Source organism: Crassostrea angulata, chromosome 2, assembly GCF_025612915.1.
Source record: "Crassostrea angulata isolate pt1a10 chromosome 2, ASM2561291v2, whole genome shotgun sequence".
NCBI classification, from domain to species: domain Eukaryota; kingdom Metazoa; phylum Mollusca; class Bivalvia; order Ostreida; family Ostreidae; genus Magallana; species Magallana angulata.
The window spans coordinates 51,717,316-51,743,287 of NC_069112.1; the positions used below are offsets into that span (position 1 = coordinate 51,717,316).

Sequence of the window (25,972 nt, forward strand, 5' to 3'; positions counted from 1 at the left end):
CCAGTAATAAAGTGTGTGACAAAGGGGAGATAATGATGTCGGCCCTTTCTTCGATAACACCATCCAATCCATGAAGAATTATTATTAAAGATGTAAATATTATCTCAGAAAAGTGCGCAACAAAACACAAATAGTAAAACATTTTTAATTGTTTTATTTCAAATCTGGCGATGATTGGGACGGCTGTTTAAGGGTAATGGGCCGCCATGCATGACAAAGGGCATGCCCCAAATTTCAAAATTCAATACATGAAGTAACATCATACATATAGTTAACATAAATCAGCAAATTCAAAGTTCAAAGTTCATTCAAATTTCACTCAAAGTTTGAAGTTCATAGGTTTGATACCTTTATTTTGGGAGGTGCAGAAGTCAAGAATTTACGATTGACCCTTGGGAGGGGCAGGGGTCAATGTCCACATAATAATACATGCACTAGTCTCAAATGACCAGCGCCGCTCATTCGCGCCATAAGTTCCCAAACTCGAAAGCAGCTATGGAGCTTTAGAGATTGGGAACTCCGCCACCATATGGGTGGGGGTATGAGCGGATTTAACTTACAACCGTGTCCTAGGGTAAGCTTGCTAAGCCGGATAGCAAGCATGCCCTTTTGTTAAGATAGCCTCAAGGCCCCCCTGAAGAGTATTTAGGAAAACAGCATTAGCCAATTTTGACAAGTGTACTCCATCACAAAAAAAGGAGTCACGCTTTATATCAGGATGGCGGATAATTGCGGCGTCATACCGCAAGGCCAACCTGGATGCACAAGAATTAAGGCGTTTACGTTGTTATTCTATAGCACGAGAGTTTTGAGAATAAACTTGAAAAAGCTTAATGCAAACTAGCCTGAGTTTTCGAATTGAGGTCTCCCCTAAGTCATTTCCCCCACAGTGTATTAAAAGGACATTAGGTGCAGCACCCACCTTTGCAAGGGTTTTAAGCTTCTGCTCTACTTGAGACAATTTCAGGCCGCTGTACTCCTGCCACCATAATGAAATATTTAGCCTTTTCAAGTTCAGGTGAAGGCCTCCAGGTCTTAAAAATGCTTCTAATTGAGCATACTTCAGTATTGAGGACCCCGCTAACCACACTTTTTGTTTGTCTACAATAGATAAGCAAAGCCTTTGAGTTAAAATTTTGGTATGCGAATATATGACTTATAACACGAAGATTTCCATCTTCCACATTTCTGAATTGTTTCCGCAGAAAAACCTTGCAATGCTAATTCAGTGCTAGCTCCAATCCGAAAAGAATGAGATTTGTATATTGTGTTCTCCGGTAACTTAAGACGAACTGCTGCTTTTGAGAGTACTGCCGTAAACTGGTATCTTGTGAGTGGGGTCTTATCAAAGTGACAAAAAAGAGGCCCTGCAGTCAACGGGCGAACACTTAAATATTTCTCAACAAGCTTAAATGAACACGCAACTCCCTTAGATTTACTAATTTGCAAAATTGTACATTTTCCTACCTGGTCAGTCTTCGAATGTTTGAGATTGATTAACAATAGCTGTTTATCAAGGTCTAGAGCTAGATTTTCCATACAAAGTACAATTTTGTTCGGAATTTTACAGTGAACAGTCAATTAACCGACACGAAATAAACCATGAAATGCTAGTGAAAATGCTGCCGAGAAAAGACTTGTTTCATAAGAATTAGTGCATGTAGTGGGTAAAACCAAAATTATTTTTTCAAGCAAGTCTTTAGTTATAGGCAGTCTTGTATCAGAATTGTGATTTAAGCGTTTCATGCCCTGCAAAAGCTTAGTAACTAAAAATTGAGAAGTTGGGTCCCCTATTCCTTGTAACTTGCAGTGATAAGAAATTGCAGACAAATACGAACGCACCGTTGTAAAAGCAAGGCCAGATGTTGATAGATGCAATAAGTACTGAACATGCAAGTGCGAACTGATGACAAACTTTTTGATACGACAGTAAACCGACTTTTTGAACACTATGTGTGTTATCGGATATTGCAGCTTCTAACAGCCGATCAAATTCAAACTTGAAATAATGTTGTGAAATGACTGGGGGATGGGTTCGGGGTCCCTCCTTGCGTTTGGTGCAGCCTGGCGAAACCTGGTCCACTGTGTACGAGAAATGGCACCAGCAATATTATTAGATTTGGTTGAAATATATTCTGCACGAAATAAAATGTGGTGTCGCATGCATTTTAAGACAAATGCTCTAACTAATACCATGACAAGCTCAGATTTAGAGGTTAGTTTGTTCAAAACTGCAACCAATGTCTGATTGTCTACGTAAAATGTCCAAATGATGACAGATAAAACCACGGGGATAAACTCTAATAGGGTCATGTCGTGATGCCCATCGATATATTTTCAATTTTTGGGCCAACTAAAAAAACATCATTCCCAATTCAAATAGGCCCCACATGCTAGTTGAGCAGACGCTGAGCTATATGTAATCAAATTGAGATTTTGATCTGAATGCCATTCTTCTTCTAAGAAATAAACCACGCCGTTAAAACTCTCCAAAAATCAACACCACATAAAAATTTCCTCCCGCATCGATTGAGTAACTCTTAGGTAATGATGTGGTTGCATGACACCGATGGTGGCGTCATACAGGCGCCGAACAAATGCACGGCCTGGCCGAATTGCCCTTGTAAAGAAATTAAGTTTTCCCAGCACTGATTGCAACTGTTTAAGTGTGACTTTCTTGAGTGGTAACAATTGTTTTAAATGATTTTGGAGTTCAATACATTTTGGATGAGGTACTCTATCCAGCATTTCAATAGTGTCAATTTCCAAACCTAAAAATGTTAAGCAAGTGGTAGGACCTACAGTTTTATCCTCAGCTAAAGGTACCCCTAGATCATGACAAATACTATGAAATGCAGACATGGTGTCCTTACAAACAGAAGCATTGTGACCCGCAAATATGAAGTCCTCCAAATAGTGGTCTATAATGTCTACATTAGATTTTTTTATTGCCAACCAGTTTAAAAATGTTGCAAATTCTTCAAAGACCTTACACGACACAGAACACCTCATTGGTAAACACTTATCAATGTAGTACATATCATCAAACATAAAACCAAGTAGGTCAAAATCCCCTGGACATGTTGGCAAAAGTCTAAAAGCTGATTTTATATCACATTTTCCTATAAATTCCCCCTGACCAATTTTAGCAATCATGTGTATAACCGAGTCAAAAGAAGTATATTTAACTGAGCTTTCCCTTGGGTCTATGAAAAAATTAACGCTATTGAAATGAGAGGTGTGTTATTAATCTCCAACCAGAGTTGTCCCCCTTTGGCACCTCTCCGATAGGAGATGTGCGGAGGTTTGAAATTGGAAGATCCCAAAATGCCCCCCGACCCGTCGTAATTCTACTACCTTCATTATTTTTTCTTGAAGCTCGTTGTGATGTTCATACGCAAATATCAAATTTTTTTTATTGAATATGAATTCTTGGCCCCGTATAATATAATTGAAAAGTCTGAGTTTGTGGATAATCTGACAAATACTTTTTAAGTGCAGGGAGTTTAATAGGGGTTTTGCCGAGGCCCCACACCTTGTGGGTTTATAAATCTAAAACGGGGGCGCAGGTTGCTGGAGTTCTGGGGTCCCCTGTAATGCGATTGTTGTGTCCTGGGTTGATTGTTAGCATGTTGTGTTGGGAATCTGGGGGCACAAACATTATGCATATGAGTTTGAGCAAGAGTGCAGTGTATCATAGTATGCTGGCTGCTACAGCGTAAACAACTATGAGTGAACGTGCAAGGAAACTTTTCGCTAGACCAATTGAAATTGAAGTTGTAGCACTTTCCTTTAGATGTAGCTCTAGGCAGGGTTTGAGGAGCACTAAAGGTTGAAGTTGGTGTCATGTACATTAACCAGAGCTCAGAATCCACTCCCCCCATGATGATGCTGGATTATGAGCCTTACGTAACCTATACTGAAAATCGTATTCTTTCCATCCCCCTGCTCCCCTATTAGCCCCCTCCTAACACAATGCATGTATTTCAAAAGCTCTATGGATTAAGCAGGGTGGCCACTAAGATAAATCCCGGCAAATATAAACATGAGATCAGTCCACTGTTCTATGGTATCAACCTTTTTGGGGTTAGCATCCTTGAATATTATTTCCCCCATATTATTTACGATTAATTTTTTTTCATCCCCACCAGGTCTAGGAGGCAATAGAGAGGCCAGATCAATATACTGTCCTTCTATAATTTTTTGTTTAATTGCGTTGCTAACGTGCAAACCTAGCATGTTGTGGACCGATGTGACTGCTGGAGGAATACCGTCTATGCATATGGCATGTGAAGATGACGCCGTTGTCCTTGATGGTTGTGTGACCTCCGAATTGGTTGGCACCGGTTCTGATGGGCCATCATCCATTATACCATTGGGTCGCTGCTCCCTGGTCCTTGCCGTTCTACTTTCGCTCGCCCTTGTCGTCTCAATTCTCATCCGTTTGGACCGCCGTGGTGGCATTCCAATCAGTTGATAATTCGCAATCTATCTTCTCAGCAACAGAAAGTGAAAGAAAGATTACGGGGCTTGGGCTTTAATTTATATATTCAATGGGGAGTTAACTCTAGTAATAAACTGCGTAACAAAGGGGAGATAATGGTGTCGGCCCTTTCTTCGATAACACCATCCAATATATAAAGAATTAGATGTAAATAGTATCTATTTTGACAAGTGGAGCTAGAAATTTTATATATAATATACTTACAGTACACGCAATTGATATCAAAACCTATAATATAAAAATAACTAGATGACATCCCTTGCAAGCGCGGGAAATAACATTTTACAAGTTAATGGGCTTTTTGTACACATTTGTGTCCATTTTTTTCTTAATTAGTTTTTTAACCTTTTCAAAAAAAAAAACAAAAAAACAAACGAGTCTTACAAAACGTAATTTCAGTCAACATAAGTAATTTAGCTCATTGTAATGTTCGAAGCTACGCATACAGATGTTCATCTGCAAATCAGACCTATCCGTACGTATTTACAAGAGCTACGCGTACAGTAAACAATATCTAGGCTTGATAAAAAAAAAAACCCTCCCCCCAACAACCTTCAAATTCAAAGAATGCATTGCTTCCTTCATATATGTGGTTTTTTGTCTGAAAGATATCGTATTGGGGAAATATTTTCAAAACAAGAAACAACATGTTTTGAAAGAAATGAGAAACACTTCTCTAGAAATTTTGAATCAAACTTATTGATTGTTTGCGCTGTTTTGATCCAATAAAAATATTTTCCGAAGAGAAATTTTAAGATTTTAATGACGAGCATAAAGTTTAACTTATTCTAGTTAAATACCGTATAAAAATCGCGATATTGTCCCTCCAGATACTAGTTATTTACGTATTTTCCATCTACAATGTACAAACATGTATTATAGAGGAAAAAATAAAGTTTAAGAAAACAAAATATAAAACTATATTGTTCTTTTTCATAAAATACATTTTTTCTATCAGCCCTTAGATTTGATTTCGTTGAATAGAGTTCGAGAGAAAATATTACGGGATACAATATATGTTCTACTGTTATAATTCTACGCGCTATTTAAACTGATCAGACTACTACGTACACGATCGTATAGCGAGCGAAGCGAGCTCTAATGAAAAATGACGTCATTTTAGTGCCTGTAGGATTTTGCGAAGAACATAACGCACATATTCAATAACGCAGACAAAGACGTTGAAAGTATCGTAAATTTTGAGGCCAAATATTGTCAATACCTAATCATGCTATTTATATACATTGAGGAATTAAATTTTGTGATAATTAATGAACAGCAATCATGAAAGAATAATTGTTGTAATAATATAAGCAATATTCATTGGTGAATGAATTGTCAAACAAAGAATGATAATTATATATATTTTCTTGCTGGAGGAAAGGGATTTTTAAGGCGGAATGTCCCTCTGATAAGAGAGATAACTTCTGTAGAAAATACTCTCACTTTGTTTCTGATAACTCATAATTATTAAGGCAACAAGGACAACAAGCAATAAGGGAAGCGGTACGTACTCGGTCCCATTTTATGCTGGAATGCGACATTCATTTTAATTCAAATATTAAAAGATGTAATTTGAACGGAACGAACTGAATCCCAACTTTTCAGGGGAGGGGGGGGGGCGCAAAAAAGTTAATAAGGGGTTAAGGGCTCATTTTGAAGGTTTACTAGTAATCCCCCTTGATTTTGATCACACGAATTTAGAAACACACGCGTTATGTAGAGGAAGTTTCTGAATATTTATAACAAGGGTCTGAGGGCTTTACTCCCTCTGAAGTTGCCAATGCTCCCACAAACAATTGATGTATTAATCATCTTGAGATTAATTGAAATATGCTGATGATAAAGTAAAATATATTTTCTGTTCGAGTACTCTGACGATTTTCCTTATTGAATGGCTGCTAACTTCAGCATGGTTATAATGCACAACAATGGAGTAAACTTTTCATAATTTTGGTTTCATTGTTAATGCACTTGCATACCCAGTAGTCTTTAGTAGGGGAAAATCGTCAATTGCGTATAATTCATGAACAATATCGAGTCTACTCTTTTTTCGCCAATAAACAAATTTTTTTTTATAGTGTCTTGTATATGAAAATAATTTTAATGTGTTGTCACTCGTTATAATGAGAAATATATACATGTAAATATAACTAATTAAGATGAAAACCATACCCCTATACAATACGTCAGTATCATGTTATAACGTAAAGATTTTATTTTCTAAGATATACCCCATTCTTTCACATTAAGTTTGATTGAATATGAGTTATAATTTTCGTTACTTTCTGTAAGCTGCAGTAAAAATTACAATATTGTAAATACTATTTCATAAATAATAAAAAATTATACTGAAAAACTTTAATCTGTAAGGGGGTCATACTTCTACAGGGGTCACTTTTCTTCATGTAGGGTATGCTTATTTTTATGAAATGACACTTATCCTTCAGGCAAAAGGGTTATTTTTCTACGTAGAATAATGACCGGGGGGTCATTTTTCTACGTCGAAAAATGACCACGGTCATTATTCTACGGGGGTCATTATTCTACGTTACACCGGCATGATTGTAAACAGCATCGAGCTTTTTACCAAACTGGCAAATTCATGACCCCTTGGTCAGGGGTTTTGGCGACTGGGTGGGGCGATAATGATTATAGAGAAAATGCATTGATTCTTCAAAAATCTTCTCTGCTCCTGGTCATAAAGTCTATGAACTAAGTACATACTTATGATGAGGAAAATGTCTCTTCCAAAACTTTCTTGGTCCTAGAAAATGTTCAGGAAATATATGAAAGGAGTTATTCTGGAGAAAAAACAAGTTTTTCGTATTTTGTACCATATAAACTGCGGAAGCTCATGGAGGCCAGTTCAGTATGAGAATTAAATTATATAATTGCATTTAATCGTAATAGTTATTGCGTTTCTCCAAATGTATTTTGCGTTTAAAAGGTAAAAGATTGTGATAAAACGCAAAAACTGTAGCGATAAAACGCATAGTAGTTTGCGTTTAAACGCAAGGTAGATTGCGTTTAAACGCAAAGTTTTGGATTTCATGAGCTTCATTATAATCCAATAAAAATATACTATTCACACTAAGGTGGTATAGGATGATAAAATGTACATTATGATTAAAATACTTTCACGACCGGTTTAGATTTTTCAAATTTTACAAAATACGTTTTAAATTTTTTGGAAAGGTAAAATTTTTAATTTCCCAGCGGGATTCGAATGCCTAACTTACAGATCCGTATTGGACCATCTAACCCACTGCGCTACGCTGCTGAATGACAATTTTGGGAAAGAAACTATTCATACAATAATACTTGATTTTATTGTTGATTTCGATAGGAAGTACGTCACAACATGGAGGTGTCCAATACAACCTCGAGACATATAATCTATTTTTAAAAAAATGAATAACACAAAACTTGGCGATTGTACAGTTAAAGTTCATTAATATACCTGTATTTAAAAATATATAGTTACATACAAAAAGGGTTAATCTGATAATCCGAGCCCTAATCAGTGAAACTTTTCATGTTTTCATGAGTGTTTAATATTTAGAACTGAAGATGCTCATGTTTAAACACAATAATCTAAAGAACAAATATAAATAAACTGTGATTTTTTTTTTATTGAATTGAAAGATATTAATGATATCAATTCTTTAATATGTGTTTGTTTGCTGTTTAATTTAGAACAGGTTTCATGATCAAATTTCTACGATCAGAGTCAATTTTCAACGGACTGGGGTCTTTATTCAACACATTTGTCTGAGAATTCAACATTGAAAATTGACAGCCAGGTTAATTTTCAACCCGAGTCATAATTCTTCATTTCACCTGTCGCCCACTCAAGTAACTTGTGTATTTTCTCATAAATAGGTACGCATAGAACGAGAGCGATGCACTGTTGACGGATGGAAAAGAGGCGATCCCCACTGTTTACAGTTTTATGCCTGATGTCCGTAGTACTTATGCCTATTACGTAAGTTATCAACGTTCTGGTGTCTGGTCTATGCTGCTTGAAAATATCTAGATCTCTTACTGAAACGTTCTTACCGTGAAAGTTGTAGATATGTACTTATTTGATTGTTTCAACTGTCTTTGTCTGTGAGAACATTATGAATCAATTTCGAACCCTAAAACCCAATAACTTTATAAAACATGAGTGACACAAAATAGGCGTGTCTTAAAGCATGGTATTGGCTGCGCCGCGAAGTAATACATAGCATGTACTACATTAAAGAAATAGTGGTTTTAAAATAATGTTGTTTTAAAGTGAACAGAAATACAAGCATGCAATAAGGAATCATTCTTTGAATATTATGAGATGATAATTTTGGTCGAAGTGTGATCAAATCTATCATAAAGTCCTTCGGCGCAGCAAATACCGTTTCTCGGTAATGCTGTAAGACATGCCCAAGTTTTTAAGTTATTGGGTTTTAGGATTCAAAATTGATTCGTAATGTTATCACAGACATATAAACAGTTGAAAATGTAAATATAGTATAATAATCCCCTCAAATGTCTTTTTTGTTATACAGTATAATTACTGTAAGCAGAACGTGGATATAAAGTTACGTGCATTAACTGCTGCGTTCCGAGTACAATCTTGTAACTCGATAAGACCAAAGATGATAGATATATTTTCATAAAAGATAATCCATTAATTTTCATAAAAGATAATCCATTAATTTTTCTTAAAGATAATCCATCAATTTTCATTTTAATCCATTCATAGAATCATACATGTATATGAGGTACAAAAAATATGTAAAATATCGCATAATTAAAACAACATTGCTAAGGATACTAGTATTTAGAACATGCATGTTTTAGATTTTTTTTAGATCAATTATAATACATGTGTTGACAGACAGCCGAGTAAATGAAATTGATGGTGTAGAATTTCTTTTTAAAACTGAATCCGCAAAATACTCGTATATTTACTTGAATCCAGTTTTAATTGAATCGTTGCAGTCGCAGTACCAGGGTGTAAAGGATGAGGTACATACAATCACATTGTAATATCTTTAATTTTCATTGGAATAAATTATGAACGTAGTTGAAGAAAAGTGGAAGGATCTTGGAAATGGAAGGTTTAATTTTCGTTTATAACCTTTGGTTTGGATATCGGAGGAAACAACAATGTTGGTCCTGTAAAACAATGTATAACAGTTACTGCACCTGCATCTCAAGTTATATATTTTTCACTATAAAAACACATCCCTTTTATATAACATTATTAAGAAAAAAAATTGACGCCTATGTATAAACACTATATTAATACCGCCTTTACTAGTAATATGACATTCGTATTTCATAAAAAGTTTCATGTAATTGACGAAAATAGACACAACGCGAAATCATGGAAAAAATATTCGTGATTATCTGAAATGATTTAACTGCATCATTGTTTTTTTTAATTTAATCGCTATAACATTGTATCTTGTACTCTTTTACAGACATGGGACGATTTCCATTTCCATCCAGTAAAAACTGCGATTTCTACAAGAAAGAGTTCCTTCTATAACACAAAGCATAACAAACACGTAGAAAATACGGTTGACGATGTCTTCACCCATCCTTCCAGGAACCAATCGGATGTCCAGCGATCCAGACACCTGCCCTCAAATTTGACTATAGTAACGGCCTACTGGAATCTGGGAACGTTCCGGAAAGTCTCCGGAAACATGCATTTCTCAACAAAGACGTACTTCAAATGGGCGACCGTATTCAAGTATCCGGTGAATCCACTGGTGGTGTATACAGATTCAGAGGAGTTCAAAGAGTTGATGGAAAGGCTGCGATCTGACCGTGTCAACAACACCATGATTTACCTGACAAATCGGACTGACTTCTGGCCCTTCAGACTCCTTAATGACGTCAGATCTGTCTATAACGTTCCAGGTTATCCCAAAAACAACCCGAATACAGTGGTTCCAGAATACACTGCGACTCAACATTCCAAATACGTGGTGGTGGCCAACACCGTGCGTAAGCAAGTTTTCAAAATCCCTACTACGCTTGGCTCGATATTGGATATTTTCGAGACGAAGTTGATAAAAATGTGCAATTCGAGTTAGAAATTCCACCAGGATTTGATTCAAAGAGAGAGTCTTATAATCGCATCGACGAGTTTTCTGAAAATGTTGACCCCGTCACGATTTTTCGAAATACTTTGCTGTGGGTTTTTCGGGGGAATTTTCCTTGGAACAGGTGAGGTGTTCCTACAGTTTGAACAGCTTTATCACCGGGCCGTGCTGTATTTCCTAGACTAAAAGCTAATGAACACGGACCAGCAGTTTTTGTATTCTATATACAGTGAAAAGGGCAGGGAAGCTTTAACACCAAATGTTGAACTACAGTTGTACATTCCGAAACGACCCGGAAATCCCTTGTTTTATTTGGGATATCTATGTCGGAAGGAAATTACAAAGACCAAATTATAAAAGAGATTGGAGAGAGAGAGAGAGAAAGAGAGAGAGAGAGAGAGAGAGAGAGGTGTAAGTGGGTGTGATGTAAGAGGGACTTCCCCTTTCTTATGCATATACATATAAGAAGAAAACACAATGTTTCAATGGCACAAACGTCCTGCTCTGTTTTTAATTGCCATCGTATTCTTCATTCCTTATTATAAAAAATATCAAATGTTAATGTAATCAGTATTACATTTTTGTACCAATTATCATTATCATTATCTTTAATGTTAACATGTTTAGTTATACTTTATGTGTATAAACGACTTCTTTGTAGTACATTGTGTATTTATGTGTTTTACATTTTCATCATACAATTCTAGACTTGCTGACTATGAAATACGGTATGACCAAACGTTACCGAACAGCAAAACAAGGACAAGTACAAAGAAATTATAGATATGTTTCTCTTCCTTCCAAATTGTCATGTATATCAATGGTATTCTTAATGGTATAATTTAAAATCTCAGCTGAGTGGAAAGCTTTCATTTGATTTGTCGTCTTCTTACCCGCCGCACATCTGTATGATGGATGTGCAATTTAAATTCTAAGTTGATCAGTTGAAACGAACAGGGACAATTTGATTCGAGTGAAATTGAAGTGTCCAATATTGTTGAATGTATTTGCTGAAGTCGAAGGATTTATCCATGCTCGGATCTAGAGGGGAGGGGTTTCTCCACCGGTAAATTCAATTTTTTTTCAACTGACATAGTAATTAACTGAAAATGGGTATTGGACCTTTCTCCCTCCCGAGGCAAACAAAATTATCCCAAGGAGACACGCACCAAAGACTTGAAAATTTTATAATATCCGCTTCTTTTATCTTTAATGGTTAAAATGTTTTATCCAAATATTAAAGTGCACGGAAAGATAGAGAATCAAAAGTAAAACAGGTCAGACAGGGATAAACACTAAATTAATGCACAAATCTTTATGGTTATACACAGGGAAAAGTGGCTCGTATAATTTTCATGCGATTTCCTTTTCACATGAAAATCATGCAATAATCAATGCGAAAATCAGATGAAACGTTTCTCATGCGAATATCATGTGAATATGTTCGCATGATATTCGCATGAAAAATGTACAATTTTCATGCGAATAATTTTTCGTATGTTTTTCATGCCATTAGATATTTGTGACAAATTCATATAAAATTCATGCGAAATTCACATGAAAATTGTATGTTTTTAATATGAAAATTAAATTAGGACAAATCAATCTATAAAATGTTGAAAACATTCATTTGCCTGTGTATTACAAAATGAAATCAATTTTAACTCATCTCTCATACATCAATATAACGTTGGACAAGACGTATCCATCAACAGACTTTTGACTTAATATATATTATACATGTAGATAAACTTTGATGCTGAAACCAGTACACCCATCCTCTTGAACAGTCTTGAGTTCTGGGGAGAAATCTAGAATTTCTTTTTCCTCCGTCTTCTGCTGCGAGTACTTAGTCTCTCATTGCTCAAAGGCCGGGATAGACCTTCATGGCACATAATAAAGCCTTTTGATTACACGGTTATACGATTTATTTTTTTAAACAAAACAAACAACTAAACATGGCAGTCCAATGCTATGCGTTAACTACCAAGTGTTTTAGATATTACATGTATATATCGAACTGACGATAAAACCCATACGCGAATCTTAATTAACAGCCGAGTATACAGTGTTTGTTTAAACAATAAGTCCCCTGGTGACGTATACAGATTCACGAAAGATTCACAAACAATGATATATAGTAATCAGTTGGGTTATTGTGATGTCTCGTTGAAGTTGGAAATCAGTTGTATATATTTCTTTGTTGATTGATGAATTCAAAATTATTTTACATAAAATACAAATTGACGCCCTGTTAAGTTTTATGACTTCTTAAAATTGATCCTGAATAATTGTATTATCCATGATATTAACACTTATAATTATTTTGTGAATAAAATTACGAGATTCTAGGCTACAAAAGTAGTTTGTAGTTCAACCCACATGTTCTTGTACGTGACCTTTGCTTTTTGCCATTCTTATTCCTTTTAAAGATAATCATTTCTCCTGAAGTATATCTGTATTTAATTGTTTGTTCTATTTCTCCATATCGTACTTTTTCCTGATTCATAATATATAAGCATGATTGTATAGATGTTCTTCTTTTTTCCATAGAAGGTGCTATCATCGATATTATCAAAGTAGTAAAGATCTTAAGCGTTGATTGTTAGATTTTTATGAAAAATTTGGACAACTTTGGTTTCAAATACACAAATAAGTTGACTAAATAAAATGAGCTTTTTATTTTCTTGAATGCGCGATTTTAGTTTTGATGGAGAGAACTTTCCAGAAAGAGATAATCAAGAACACTTGTTGACTATATAATTAACGTTATGGCAAAAAGCGCAGGACAAGTTCATCATGAGTCGAGCAGATGCCTCGGATTTAAAAACTTTGCTTTAAATATACAAAATACATTTTTTAGATCACTGACAGATTAGTATTAATCCTTGAATGTGTTATCACTACGACTATAGGAATAAATGAAAAACGCGTAAAACGGGGACGTTGCTTCAGGTTAACCCCCCCCCCTTTTTTTTTCAAATTAAAAACAGGCTATTAGGAATTCTAATTTGGGACAGTGTTTAAAATTATGGTGAAAGTTAACCTAAAGAACAAAAGTTTGAAAAATAGATACGACGCACTATAGACCCCTTCCACGTTTTGAAATAAAAATCCTAATACATTTATATGCGATAAATTGTTGACAATAGATATTGCAAAATATGAAATTATTTCCAGGTGCAAGAAGAAACTACAAAATTAAGTCATATAGAGCCCGAAAAGATGGTAAATTACCAGTCAGCTGACAGTGCGTCCCCCTTTGAAAAATTCACATTTATAAATTCTTACAGTAAATTTACTTAAAATATGCATCCCCCCGGAAATATTTTTGGACTGCAAAGAAAACAAATAGGTCATATGCATGTATAATCAATTTCAGTTTAGACGTTTTACATCCCTGTCTGCTTCTATCCAGCCAGTTGGGGTTTTTTTAATTTTAAATTTATAAAATAGGTTAAGATAATGCAATAAAAAAATTCCTCGGACTCAGTATATACAAAAAACATCTGGTTTAAATTAAAAAAAAATAAACAGCAATTTGAAAAGTTCTTCGGGATATGAAGTAAGTTGGTTTGTCACGTGATCAAATCCTTTGAAACCCGAAGGGCTTCTCGGTAGATTTGATTATGTACCAACCAACTTCATATCCCGCTGAACTTTTTAACATTGCTGTTTATTACTTACATGTGTTATTTCCAGCGCTTGCACGGAATATTATATAGTGCCGGCTACTTTTACATGTATAATAAAAAATTTGATTCAGCTAAAGTTAAGTACTTTAAGAATAATCATGTGTAATGCAGTACAATAGCATTATTTCCAGTATTAAAGATTTTTGAAATGTGTGTCATTGAAGAGAAATGTTGTGACAAGTAGATGTTGTCCCCCTCTACTTTTTATTTGTATTTTGTTGAATGCAAATGTACAAAAGTAGTTTATACTTTTATTAACAAAAGCAATATACATGTGGTTCGCACTTTTATTTACAAATGGAATTATCAATTTTAGGCATCTTATTTGTTTAAATAATTTTATACTTCAAGCTTTATATTCAACAAATTCTACTTACAAACAGGAATTGGAGTTATCTATTGAAAGCGCTATCTTTATTAGTTTGCTTTTCTTAAAGTGTTTAAACTTTTTGTACTAGACTTTCTATCTATTTGTAAACAATTTTGATTTGCTCCTCCTGTACCACTGATGTATTTCGAGAAATATCATAAAGCAAGGTTGCTTAACAAGTTCGTGAACGCATGTAGTTTCATTCTAAATATCGACGCCATTTTGGGTAAAGTATTATAATATTTTTATATAGACTATAATAATGTACACATGCATGTTAAAAAATTCTTTGTTTCGAGTTATCATTATACATGTATATACATTGCCTATTAAGGCCACACGGCCCAGAATGACCGATGCAGACGTTTAGTTATAACGACGTTTTAAGTAAAGGATATAAGCCGAAAACGTCCATTCTGTGAGAGAAAAAAGTGATCGAGGCCCTTGGGACTGTAGTAAAGAATGGACAGTTTGAGGCTAATATCCATCTTGAAACATTGCCATCTTTGTTTTAAGAATGGACGGTATCAGTAATTTTATCATTGAACAATAAAGCCAGTCTTGGATAGAACTTTCTGTTTTTCTGTTGTTGGACAGTTTCAGGTATGTGCAAGGGGTTTAAAAAGCTGTATTATGAAAATTTCATATTCATTCACTCTTCTTCTAAGGAACACCGTCTCATTCTTTACTGGGGAAAGCATTTTTATTTAACAATATTCTGGTATTCTTGATATAGAGGGTGGGAATGCTGTGTCAAATTTTGATATGACTTACAAAATCATTTGATGAAATGATTAAGCCAAACAAGCATAGAATACATTGACCTGCTCAGTTGCAGAAGTTTTCCCAGGGGTTTGGAGGAGGTTGACGGTCAATGTTCAGTTTTATGAATTTTTTCAGAGAGAATGTAGTCCGGATGATCGAGAATCAACTTTTAGATAATAGAAGAATATGATTTTCATTAATAACGTCATAGTCCTTGTTTTACCTGAGAGTAATTTGTCGTATTATTCACCATTTGGCCAGAGGGTGCAACCGCACATTCCATAAGGAAATCGTCTCTGTCACTTGTAGATAGGTGATCTCGAAATATTATCCTATGGTGTTTGCCTTTTACCTCCGCCATTTGTAATTCTATGAGGCCGCGCTGTTCCGAGCCGTCAGCACACTTCGCTTTCGCTTCGTTTTTATAGACATGTTCTTGCCGTAAATTTTTTAAATATCATCAGATTCTGCTCGTTTAACATGGCTTCAAATGACGTATTAAAATGACGACATTTTAGCTACAGATTATTATTATCGAAGATTATTATGACCGTACATGTTGAAAAAAACCCAGTACATATTCATTTCAAAGAACTCAGTTACATGTACGATGTTTAGACGATTCTTACACTGGGCAGTGCGCTGCGTATTAATTAAAAGACAAATTCAAAATTAATACAGTTTAATTCAGAAGTTTATGACAAGCATTTAGGTATGAAATATGTAAATATATGAACATATTTAAATTGAAACAAAAAACTGCGATTGTCCAGGATCTTTATTAGACAACCATCGTATATAGTATTTAACACCCCACCAAAATTAACCTTTCTATATGAATACGTTTTTTTGTCATGTGGTATAGATCCCTGCCAATCCGTTTTAAATCTGCATTTATGAACATAAAAAAGTATTTTTATCAGCCTAAGCATCATATTTCATTTGTAAAAAATCTTAATACCGGTGCTGTACATGAACGCTGCTTCAAATAAAAAAAATAATTTCTCGTTCTTCACATTTTGAGGAAGAAAGCAATGCTTAACAGATTTCATTTGATTTTTCCCACTGTTTGAATAAAGTTTTTCGTGAACATATATCCAATCAAACATAGGTTAAATTTGAAGTTATGAATGTTGTTTCATCGATTTTAGCATACTCTGGGATTCAGATGGTCTCCGTTTTCCTTGCAATGAATTATTTTTTTTTGCAATATTGTTCCTTTTAACATTTGAACAATGATTTCATGTCCATATTGAAGTGCAATATCTTCAGCAGTTCCTTTTATTGTACGTATATTGATATTGGCTCCGTTTTCGAGCAAAGTTCGTACAGTTTCCTCATGTCCGTTCTGACAAGCTACAAAGAGAGGGCTAAAACCCTCAAGTGTGCATAAATTGATATTTGCGCCGTTGGTCAGTAGAAGCTGTACAATTTTATTATATCCTTTCTGGCAAGCTATGAAAAGAGAACTGGTTCCACCTTCGTCACATATATTAATGTCTGCTCCGTTATCAAGTAAAAGTTGTACCAAGTTTTCATTTCCATTTTGGCATGCTATAAAGAGAGGACTGGTTTTGTCTTTTCTACCTAAATTCGCATCTGCTTTATTACTCAACAAAAGTTTAACCGTGCTAATATGGTCATTTTCGCAAGCTACGTAGAGGGGACTAGCATCGTTATACATGCACATGTTAACGACTGCTCCTTTGTCTATTAAAAGTTGTACAGAAATGTTATACCCTTTTTGACATGCTATAAATAGAGGACTGGCTCCAGAACTGGTACATAAATTAACTTCAGCACCGTGTTTTAGCAAAGTTCGTACAGTTTCCTCATGTCCGTTCTGACAAGCTACAACGAGAGGGCTTAAACCATCTAACGTACATGCATTTATTTCTGCACCTCTTTTTAGTAAAATTTGAATAATCTCATGGTTTCCTTTCTGGCATGCTATAAAGAATGGACTTGTTCCGTCTTCATCACAGAAATTAATATCTGCCTTGTTATCAAGCAACAGTTGTACCAAGCTTTCGTTTCCATTTTGGCATGCTTTAAAGAGTGGACTTGTTTTGTCTCTTTTACACAAATTAACATTTGCTCCATTACTCAGTAAAAGTTTAACCGTGCTAATATTGTCATTTTGGCAAGCTATGTAGAGGGGACTAGCGCCATTATACTTGCACATGCTAACGGCTGCACCTTTGCTTATCAAAATTTGTACAACATTGTTATATCCTTTTTGACATGCTATGGATAATGGGCTAGCTCCAGAACTGGTACGTAAATTAAGGTCAGCACCGTGGTCAATTAAAGTTTGTACAGTGCTGTCATGTCCGTTTTTGCAAGCAACGTAAAGAGGACTAACTTCGTAATCGGCGGTCCTTGAATTAATATCAGCTCCCTTTTCTAGTAAAAGTTGCACAATGTCGTTGTGTCTTTCTTGACATGCTACAAAAAGGGGACTTTCCCCATTCCTGGTACACTGGTTTATGTATGCTCCATTGCTAAGTAAAATTTTCACCATACTGGTATGACCGTTTTGACAAGCTAAAAAGAGAGAACTAACACCGTCTCCCGCACATAAGTTGACGTCTGCTGCGTAATCTATCAACATTTGAACAGTTTGATCTCGTCGTTTTGAAGTGTCCATATTATATTTATTGTTTTGAGGATCGGTATCGTATCGACTTGCAGCAAGCATTAAGGGAGTCCAGCTTTTTTCATTTTTCGTTTTCATATTCACACCAGCACCAAAATGAATCAACTCTTGCAGAATATCAAAATTATAAAATAAGGCCGTAATGTGAATGGGGAATAGACCCCCAAACGTTTCTGTCAACGAATCTTTGATGGATTCATCCGAAAACATTTCTAAGAAACCTTTCGAGCCATTACAACAAACTGCAGATATCAAATATTGTCCGATCGAATCAGTTTTTGATTGGTATAAGGTTTTAAAACAATAGACTGACAATTCAGAATGACAAAATGCCACCAGTGCACAGAGAGGCGAAAATTCATTTTCCAAAGCCACGAAGGCAAGTTTCAACATTGTGTCATCTGTAATCGGCCAATACTGTTTATGATCGTCATACATACTCTTTGTGGTTTGAAGTAACTCTTGTAGCTTCTTTGGGTGTCTTTCGAATATTTTTTGTAGTACTTTCATTAATCTTTTATCCCTTAAAGCAGGATGAAGTATAACTTCTATATAACATTCTTCGAAAAAGGCTTTAAAAAATCTCTCTCCAAGTATGTCTATATTCCTATCACTTAAATATATGGTAAACGGCCGATTCTGTTCACTCCCATTGTCTAAGGTTACTCGTCTAAGAAGGAACCTAATATCGGCATATTGTGTTAATTCTGCTGGATAATCCTTTCCAAGAATAAAACTTGTCACCTCCATAACGAAATCGTGATAAAACTCATAAGCGCCGCCAATTTTTTTGACAAAAAATCCCTTTAGAAGGTCAAGATTGTCACCAATATCATAAGGTGGGGTATCCTGCGGCAATCCACACATGGTCAATGCACGTTTGAATTTGTAACTTAAAAGCTCATTCCTCACTACATCATAAGAGCAAAATTCATTATTAAAAAGAACAAGAAGAACAAGGGCGCAGTATTTTCCTCTGTCCTCCTTTCTAAAACATCTTATTTGCTCTTCAACGACCTTTACGGGCTCTTTAAAAAATCTATATCCGTCACTTTGATATTTCATGTCAGAAGAAAAAAGTTTACACAATAACGGAAAATACGCTTCAGTATTTAGAATTTCAGTAAAATCCTCCTCAGATATTTTGTCATTTGACATATATTTGTTCCAAATGCTTCGTTTTTCTTCATAAGTTAATTTATACTTGACATCTTCGATGTTTACGATATTTGTTATTTCCTGTAAAACTCCTTTTACTTTATTATCAAAAAGAATATAATTTCTACAAGAAATAAGAAGTTTTCCCTTTTTCAAAAAGGTAAATATTGCTAGTTCAGATTCTTTCCAAGAAAGATATGATGCTTTATCGAATGAATCTTTTCCAATAGGATCGTTAAGTACTAATATTGTAGAGTTTAAATCACATTCTTCTTCTAAGATGTATTTTTTCATTTCCTTTACACCTTTCCATGATTTCACAATCCAGCCCTGATACTTGTACTTGAGTGCAATATGTTGAATAATAGCCGATTTTCCGGATCCGGAGTGTCCCGTCACAATCACTAGGTTTTGGTTTTCTATTTTGCTCTCGACTTCTTTAGATGCTCTGGTTGAAAAGAAGAAGGTGTCGTCCTCTCTCCATTGATCAAGAACTGCAATTTCAAAGCGTAATACTGACAAAAAATAACATTTGCTGCTATAATAACGTCTGTTTAATGTTTATGTAAGTTAAACTCAAAACCTTAAAATAACTGTTAGGGAAATATCTCTATTTTCATCATCAAAGTTATAAACAAGTATTTGCTGTTTTGACCCTGTAAACGTTTTAAATTTAATTTTACTTGGAAGGGACCTAGACACGATTTGAAATTTTTCATGTATAAAATGGTTTACAAGTGAATTTTGAATATTTTACCAAAATTTGAATGTCAAAAGTCAAAACGTTGGGCGAAAAATCATCTTTATTTAAGTCCAATAAGATGACTTGAAGGTGATTTAAAAGAGCTTATAGGATATACGATCTTTGAGCCACCTTTTAGCTAGAGCTTAGAGGTCCTCAATATCCAAACTTCTTTAAGCCACATCTAAGCCACCTTTAGTTATCTTCAAGTGGCATTTTCGCTCCGTTTAAGTTGTCTTTACACTGTCTTTAAAGATATATATACAGTTTGTAATAAAAATAATTAAAAGAAAGGAATGTTTACGTTTTTCAATTAAACTAAAAAAGAAAATAAACTTTCTGCAATTTATACACTCCGTTTAACTCAAACGCATTTAAAAGTATTAAATGTAAATTCTAATTAATTTATTCAAGATATTATGTAAAAAAAAAAATGATTAATTAAATGCACATATTTTTCATTGGTGGGTGGGAATCCAAAGGAAAAACGGTTTTCTAGGGGATGGGGTGGGGGGTTAACATTTAAAATACATGAAACTAGATGCAAGAATGTTTTGTAAGGTTGGTAGGGGGTGGTCCGAGGGATAATTAAATTTCCAAGGAAAAGGGGGAAGGGTGGCGAGTTCCAGGCGGTTTTTAAAATTGCCAACAAAAACTATGCAATACAGGTATCTATAGATATACCGCAGTTTTCCTCTATTGAACATAGATCGCCGTATTCAACAATGCTCCAATAAATTGCTTTTATAGATTTAAATTAATATTCTTATTAAACCAGATTCAAATACTACGTGAATGTGTTCATCCGGTTACCTTATTAAAACTTGTTTTTAAATGATTCATTATTTATATATATTTAAGGAATGAATTCGATATTTATTTATTTAATACGATATAAAATGGTTTGGGACAGTTTACGCTTTATAAACCGCGAAGCAGTTTATAAAAAAGCGTAAACTAGAGACTAATCAATGTACAGTTTATCACAAATGACAGTAATTTAATAAGTCACACCAAGAGTGTATCATGTGTGTAAATCATATGCATGTACACATGCTGCATGCAGTAAATACATCGACAGAGCGGGTGCTAGCGAGCGCTCACATATATTGTGTTGCAGAGGCGTGTTCAGAAGAACGAGCACTCACTCTGCTGAAAACGCCTCTGGTGTGGCTCACTTAAACTGTTAAGTTTAATTGAATCTCCTGTTTAAGTTTAAGTGCTTAAGTTTATCTTACCCATTTTTAGGTTTATTGGTTTACTGTCAGCCGAATTCTCAAACCGGAAGGCACGCGTAGAACACATGAATTGAGTCTACGCGTAAGAAAATAGTGCAGGAAGTTTTCATGCATTTCAGTAAATATGTATCATAAAAACACGCATTAAATCTTTTTAAGTCCTCAGTGGATAAACAAAGTTTTATTTAGAAAATAAACAAATAGTTTTATTGATCAAAATATTCTTGCTCGGGTTCAAATGTGGAGTGAGTTATGTAACTGAATGCACAGCGCCCTTGACGATTCAGTTGGTGTGCGAGCTCATTAATCAATAGAAGAGGTTGATGGTGGAATCGAAATTAAAGTTCCCAAACGCAATGTGCCATTTTTGAATTTTATTTTGACAATCTTTCACCTGAATACTACCAAACTTCGATTCATGCTCATTGTTTGTTAATTCAGCAGTTTATGAGTTTGCGGGGTTTTCATAAAACTTTTATTACGGATACCGTCCGACTTGTGGATTTTCCCTTGGATCACAAAATTGAATAAATCTAATGATTAAAATTATCTACTTTGATATAGTTGCTTGATTTTCCCAGTTTGTAGTAATTTTAAAAAAAATTTCTTTGGGGTCTTATTTTACATAATATACCGTTGTGTCAATTTTTTACAATCATGAAGGCTGGGATTGAGTAAAATTTTGACAAAGTATCAGACAATTGCAAAAAAGCCGAATTAACATAGATTGTAACAACTTATTATGAGTCATCAATTTTGGAAGCATATTCGAGGAAATCCAGGAAAATTACAAATTCAAACTTTCAAGACCCCGTCTTTCATTACTCTCAGTACTTTGATTTATACCCGAAATAATGTTCAGCTATAACGTTAATATCTAAGAACTACTGAATTATTTCTATTTGTCAACGTGTTCAAATTGCATACTTTAAATTTTGCCGCGTGTACTTGTCTTCAGTTAAAATATAAGTAATAATGTTTACTTGGTACATGTTGATATGCATGTTTTCGATTTTAGCTCACCGAGACAAATGTCAGGGGTAGCTTATGCTATACCACCGGCATCGGCGTTGGCGTCCGGATCTGGTAAAGGTTTTCGTTGCAGGCCCTGTATCTAAGATACTAATTGTCCTATCTGCACCAAACTTGCATGAATCATGTATCTGGACCTACTTGTGGACTTGACAGTGAATGGGCCATGAATTTTAGATGCTGGAGGAGGTTTTTGGAGCTGTTTAAGTTTTTAGTGCAGATGTCCTTTGATAGCAATTTCTAAGTTAATACTAGCCCTAACTTCCCAAAACTTGCATGGATGGGGCATCTTATAATACTGATGCACTTGACAGGATTGAATGCTGAATCCGAGTCATATGTTTTTGGATGCTGAATGAGGTTAAGGTTTTTTATGCTGGTTAAAGTTTTTGAAGCAGGTGCTCTGCACTCTGATGATTATATCATAGTTATTACTAGACCTTACTTCACTAAATTTGCATGGATGGTGCGTCTTACGATACTTACATGTATGCACTTAACAGGCTTGGATGCGGAATCTGAGACATATGTTTTGGATACCGGATGAAATTAAGGTTTTTGAGCTGGTTATAAAGTTTTTAGACAAGTGCCCTTTCAGTTTGATAGACAAAGCTTCTAAGTTATTCTAGGTTCAATCTATATCAAATTTAAATAGATTATCCATCTTGGGATTGTGATGCACTGCACGGGCAAGGATGCTGAATCAGAGCCGTAGGTTTCAAATGCTTGAGGAGGTTTATTTTTTTTAACATGTCACATGTTTAGTAGATAATGGTACTAGTTTAAACTTTCATGGTTTATCTAACTTTAATATAAATAAATCGCAGAGAGGTAGTTTCAGATACAGAGCCTGATCTCCATTACCAAGGATGCTAAAAAAATTCCTACCTTACTCAAACCTGCTTGTTATATGTGTTTTTTGTTAAAAAATATATCATGGTTTTATAATACATTTCATGATATCTATTTTATCATATTATAGACTTAAGTATTATATGATATAATATTATATCATATATTGTTTTCCTCGGACTAGAATATCCCAACGTCATTGGATGAATCGCGTCACGAGCTTGCCTTATAAATTTCTTTACACGGCGAGCGTCAGAATTTATACGGCAACATGGCGGACGTAACGTTATTTTAGCTGATTTTTTACACAAACGTTCAACCATACCTTTAATTTTTAAGCCCCATAATATTAAGAGGGACCCCCCCCCTTTGCTTGTGACGTAATAAAACGATCCTAAAATGGCGTCCAGGTTTGCACAGACGACTGACGAGGAAGTTAAAAAAAATAGAGAATTAAGCTATGAATTTAATTGTTATATATTATCTTTAGTTTGTTTACCTCTAGGTAAAACAAAACACTTATTAGGTTCGTTACTGACTGTTTACAGAAAGGACTATGTGCGGTGTGGTCAAATATCTGCCTCCAATTTTGACCAATTTCTAAATAGTATCGTATTAATATCAAATCTTCATAAATCATTGTACAGTGGACGTCTATCATTTTAATTTTAATTTTAGTCATCATTGCTCATTCGCTGTTTACCTATGACGTCACCCAAATGACCTTATTCCAGCAAATTTTCAAACAAATGAAAATATTCTCAGTTTTGCTTTATATTTTGAATTCAGAAATATAATGCGCAGATGTGCTCAAGTACGATTTAAACATATGTTTTACTGCAGATAAATTACACTTTATACTAAAAAATGGAACTTGAGCAAGCTTGTGCTCGATGTTTCCCAGTCGAAAAACCATCGGAAAACACCCACATTTTGCTACCAAACATTAATTTATCAAAATAATGCAATCTTCATGACGTCATTTTTACATTATGACGTCACCGTGGTGATAATCTTTCACCCTTATTTTCAATATGATTTAAACTATCTTCCCTCTTATTTTTAAATCTCATTATAAAACTTTAATAATGGGGGCAAAATATGAATAATACCGCAAAAGTCCTTTGTTGGGTCGGTAAAGTTCATTGAAGCCCCGCCTCCTATGGACTTTACCAACCCCACAAGTTTCTGTTAACAGTTAGTAACAAACTAAATAAGTAATGATATTATTTTGAAAACAAATATATGATACAATTTACTAATGTAAAAACTTTTTGTATATTATGATATGATAATTTACGATGTATCATTTGATATCGTTATATAAACAATTGTATACGATATTGTATAACATTTTATTGCATTATAAGACATGATGTTAAATTTATAATATTGTATCATATGATACAATATTGTGTTACATATAATGTATTATATGTTACGATATGGTAAGATATAACATTGAAATTAAAGATATAGTATTGAATCACATAAAATTGCATAATATGATAATGTAAATATAATAATGTATCATATCATATGATACTGTTTAATATAATATAATATTGTATACTTGTTATTACATTACTTTGTATCATATGATAATGTATCATTTCATATTATACAAGAATGTATTTAATTATGTTGTTTAATATACAATATCATATAATGTTTCACATACGATATATTATCATACAAAATAATATCATATGATACAATATATATATATATATATATATATATATATATATATATATATATATATATATATATATATATATATATATATATATATATATATATATATATATATATATATATATATATATATATATATATATATATATATATATATATATATATATATATATATATATATATATATATATATATATATATATATATATATATATATATATATATATATATATATATATATATATATATATATATATATATATATATTGTATCATATGATATTATTTTGTATGATAATATATCGTATGTGAAACATTATATGATATTGTATATTAAACAACATAATTAAATACATTCTTGTATAATATGAAATGATACATTATCATATGATACAAAGTAATGTAATGAATTACATCATACAATAATATATCATATGTTACAATATTGTGATGTATTATGTAATGTGATTTGTATCATATGATACTTAATAACACAATGTTATGATATTGTATTATGTAATAAAATAAAATAATTTATAACACGATACAATGTCATATCGTATTTTATGATAAAAAATCTTATCTCGATACAATGTCATATGTAACAATCATTGTGTTTCCTAATGTATTACAGTATTAAATTGTATCATAAGATATATCCTATGACATAAAGTGGTATATTATCATAGGATGCAATATCGTATTTTATATTATTTTATTGCGTTACACTGTATCTTACAATATCGTATGAAATTAACATTTGATTATCAAATAATTTTAACATATGATATACGATATTGTGTAAAACCACACAACAGTATTTATGAATATCTAAGATCATTTACTATGATTTTATATAATGTGATAAAGATTATGCTTCGTCTCGGTGAGCTTTGTAATCTGTGATTACCTATTTTTTTTACCGTATGAACTGGTGTTATTTATTAAAGCTGTACTGTTTGTAATTTGCTTAAGCTTTGGGACTTTTTAGTACGGCAGCCTTTTGGTACATGTAGCACCTCGAATCATATTTTGTCGACAAATTTGTGGAAGGTTTTCTCTAGGTTTTTCCCAGTCTAGCTTTATGTGGTGATAGAGTTTTGTCGACGGCCGTGGAGAACTTTCCGAGGATTAACGTGTGGGCGAGTCGAATGTCGTCTGA

At 33.9% G+C, this 25,972-nt stretch overlaps 2 protein-coding genes and 1 pseudogene across 4 annotated transcripts in view; 1 reads left to right on the forward strand and 2 right to left on the reverse strand.

Moving 5' to 3' along the window:
- Window positions 1-541: 541 nt before the first annotated feature.
- Window positions 542-4,464, reverse strand: LOC128173200 (uncharacterized). Its single transcript, XM_052838926.1, has 2 exons — window positions 4,233-4,464; window positions 542-1,101 (listed from the first exon to the last, which is right to left on the reverse strand). The coding sequence occupies exons 1-2, from the start codon at window positions 4,462-4,464 to the stop codon at window positions 788-790; spliced, it is 546 nt and encodes a 181-aa protein (XP_052694886.1). The 3' UTR covers window positions 542-787.
- Window positions 4,465-9,813: 5,349 nt separating this feature from the next.
- Window positions 9,814-11,313, forward strand: LOC128174463 (uncharacterized; annotated as a pseudogene).
- Window positions 11,314-16,103: 4,790 nt separating this feature from the next.
- LOC128173180 (uncharacterized) overlaps window positions 16,104-25,972 on the reverse strand; it is a 38,221-nt gene continuing 28,352 nt past the window's right edge. For 2 of the 3 annotated variants that reach the window (XM_052838893.1, XM_052838894.1), the window contains exon 9: window positions 16,104-19,764. In XM_052838893.1, the coding sequence (XP_052694853.1) occupies window positions 16,580-19,764 (3,185 nt within the window). In that variant the 3' untranslated portion in view covers window positions 16,104-16,579. The remainder of the gene's footprint in view (window positions 19,765-25,972) is intronic. The other variant, XM_052838895.1, reaches the window with a different exon arrangement.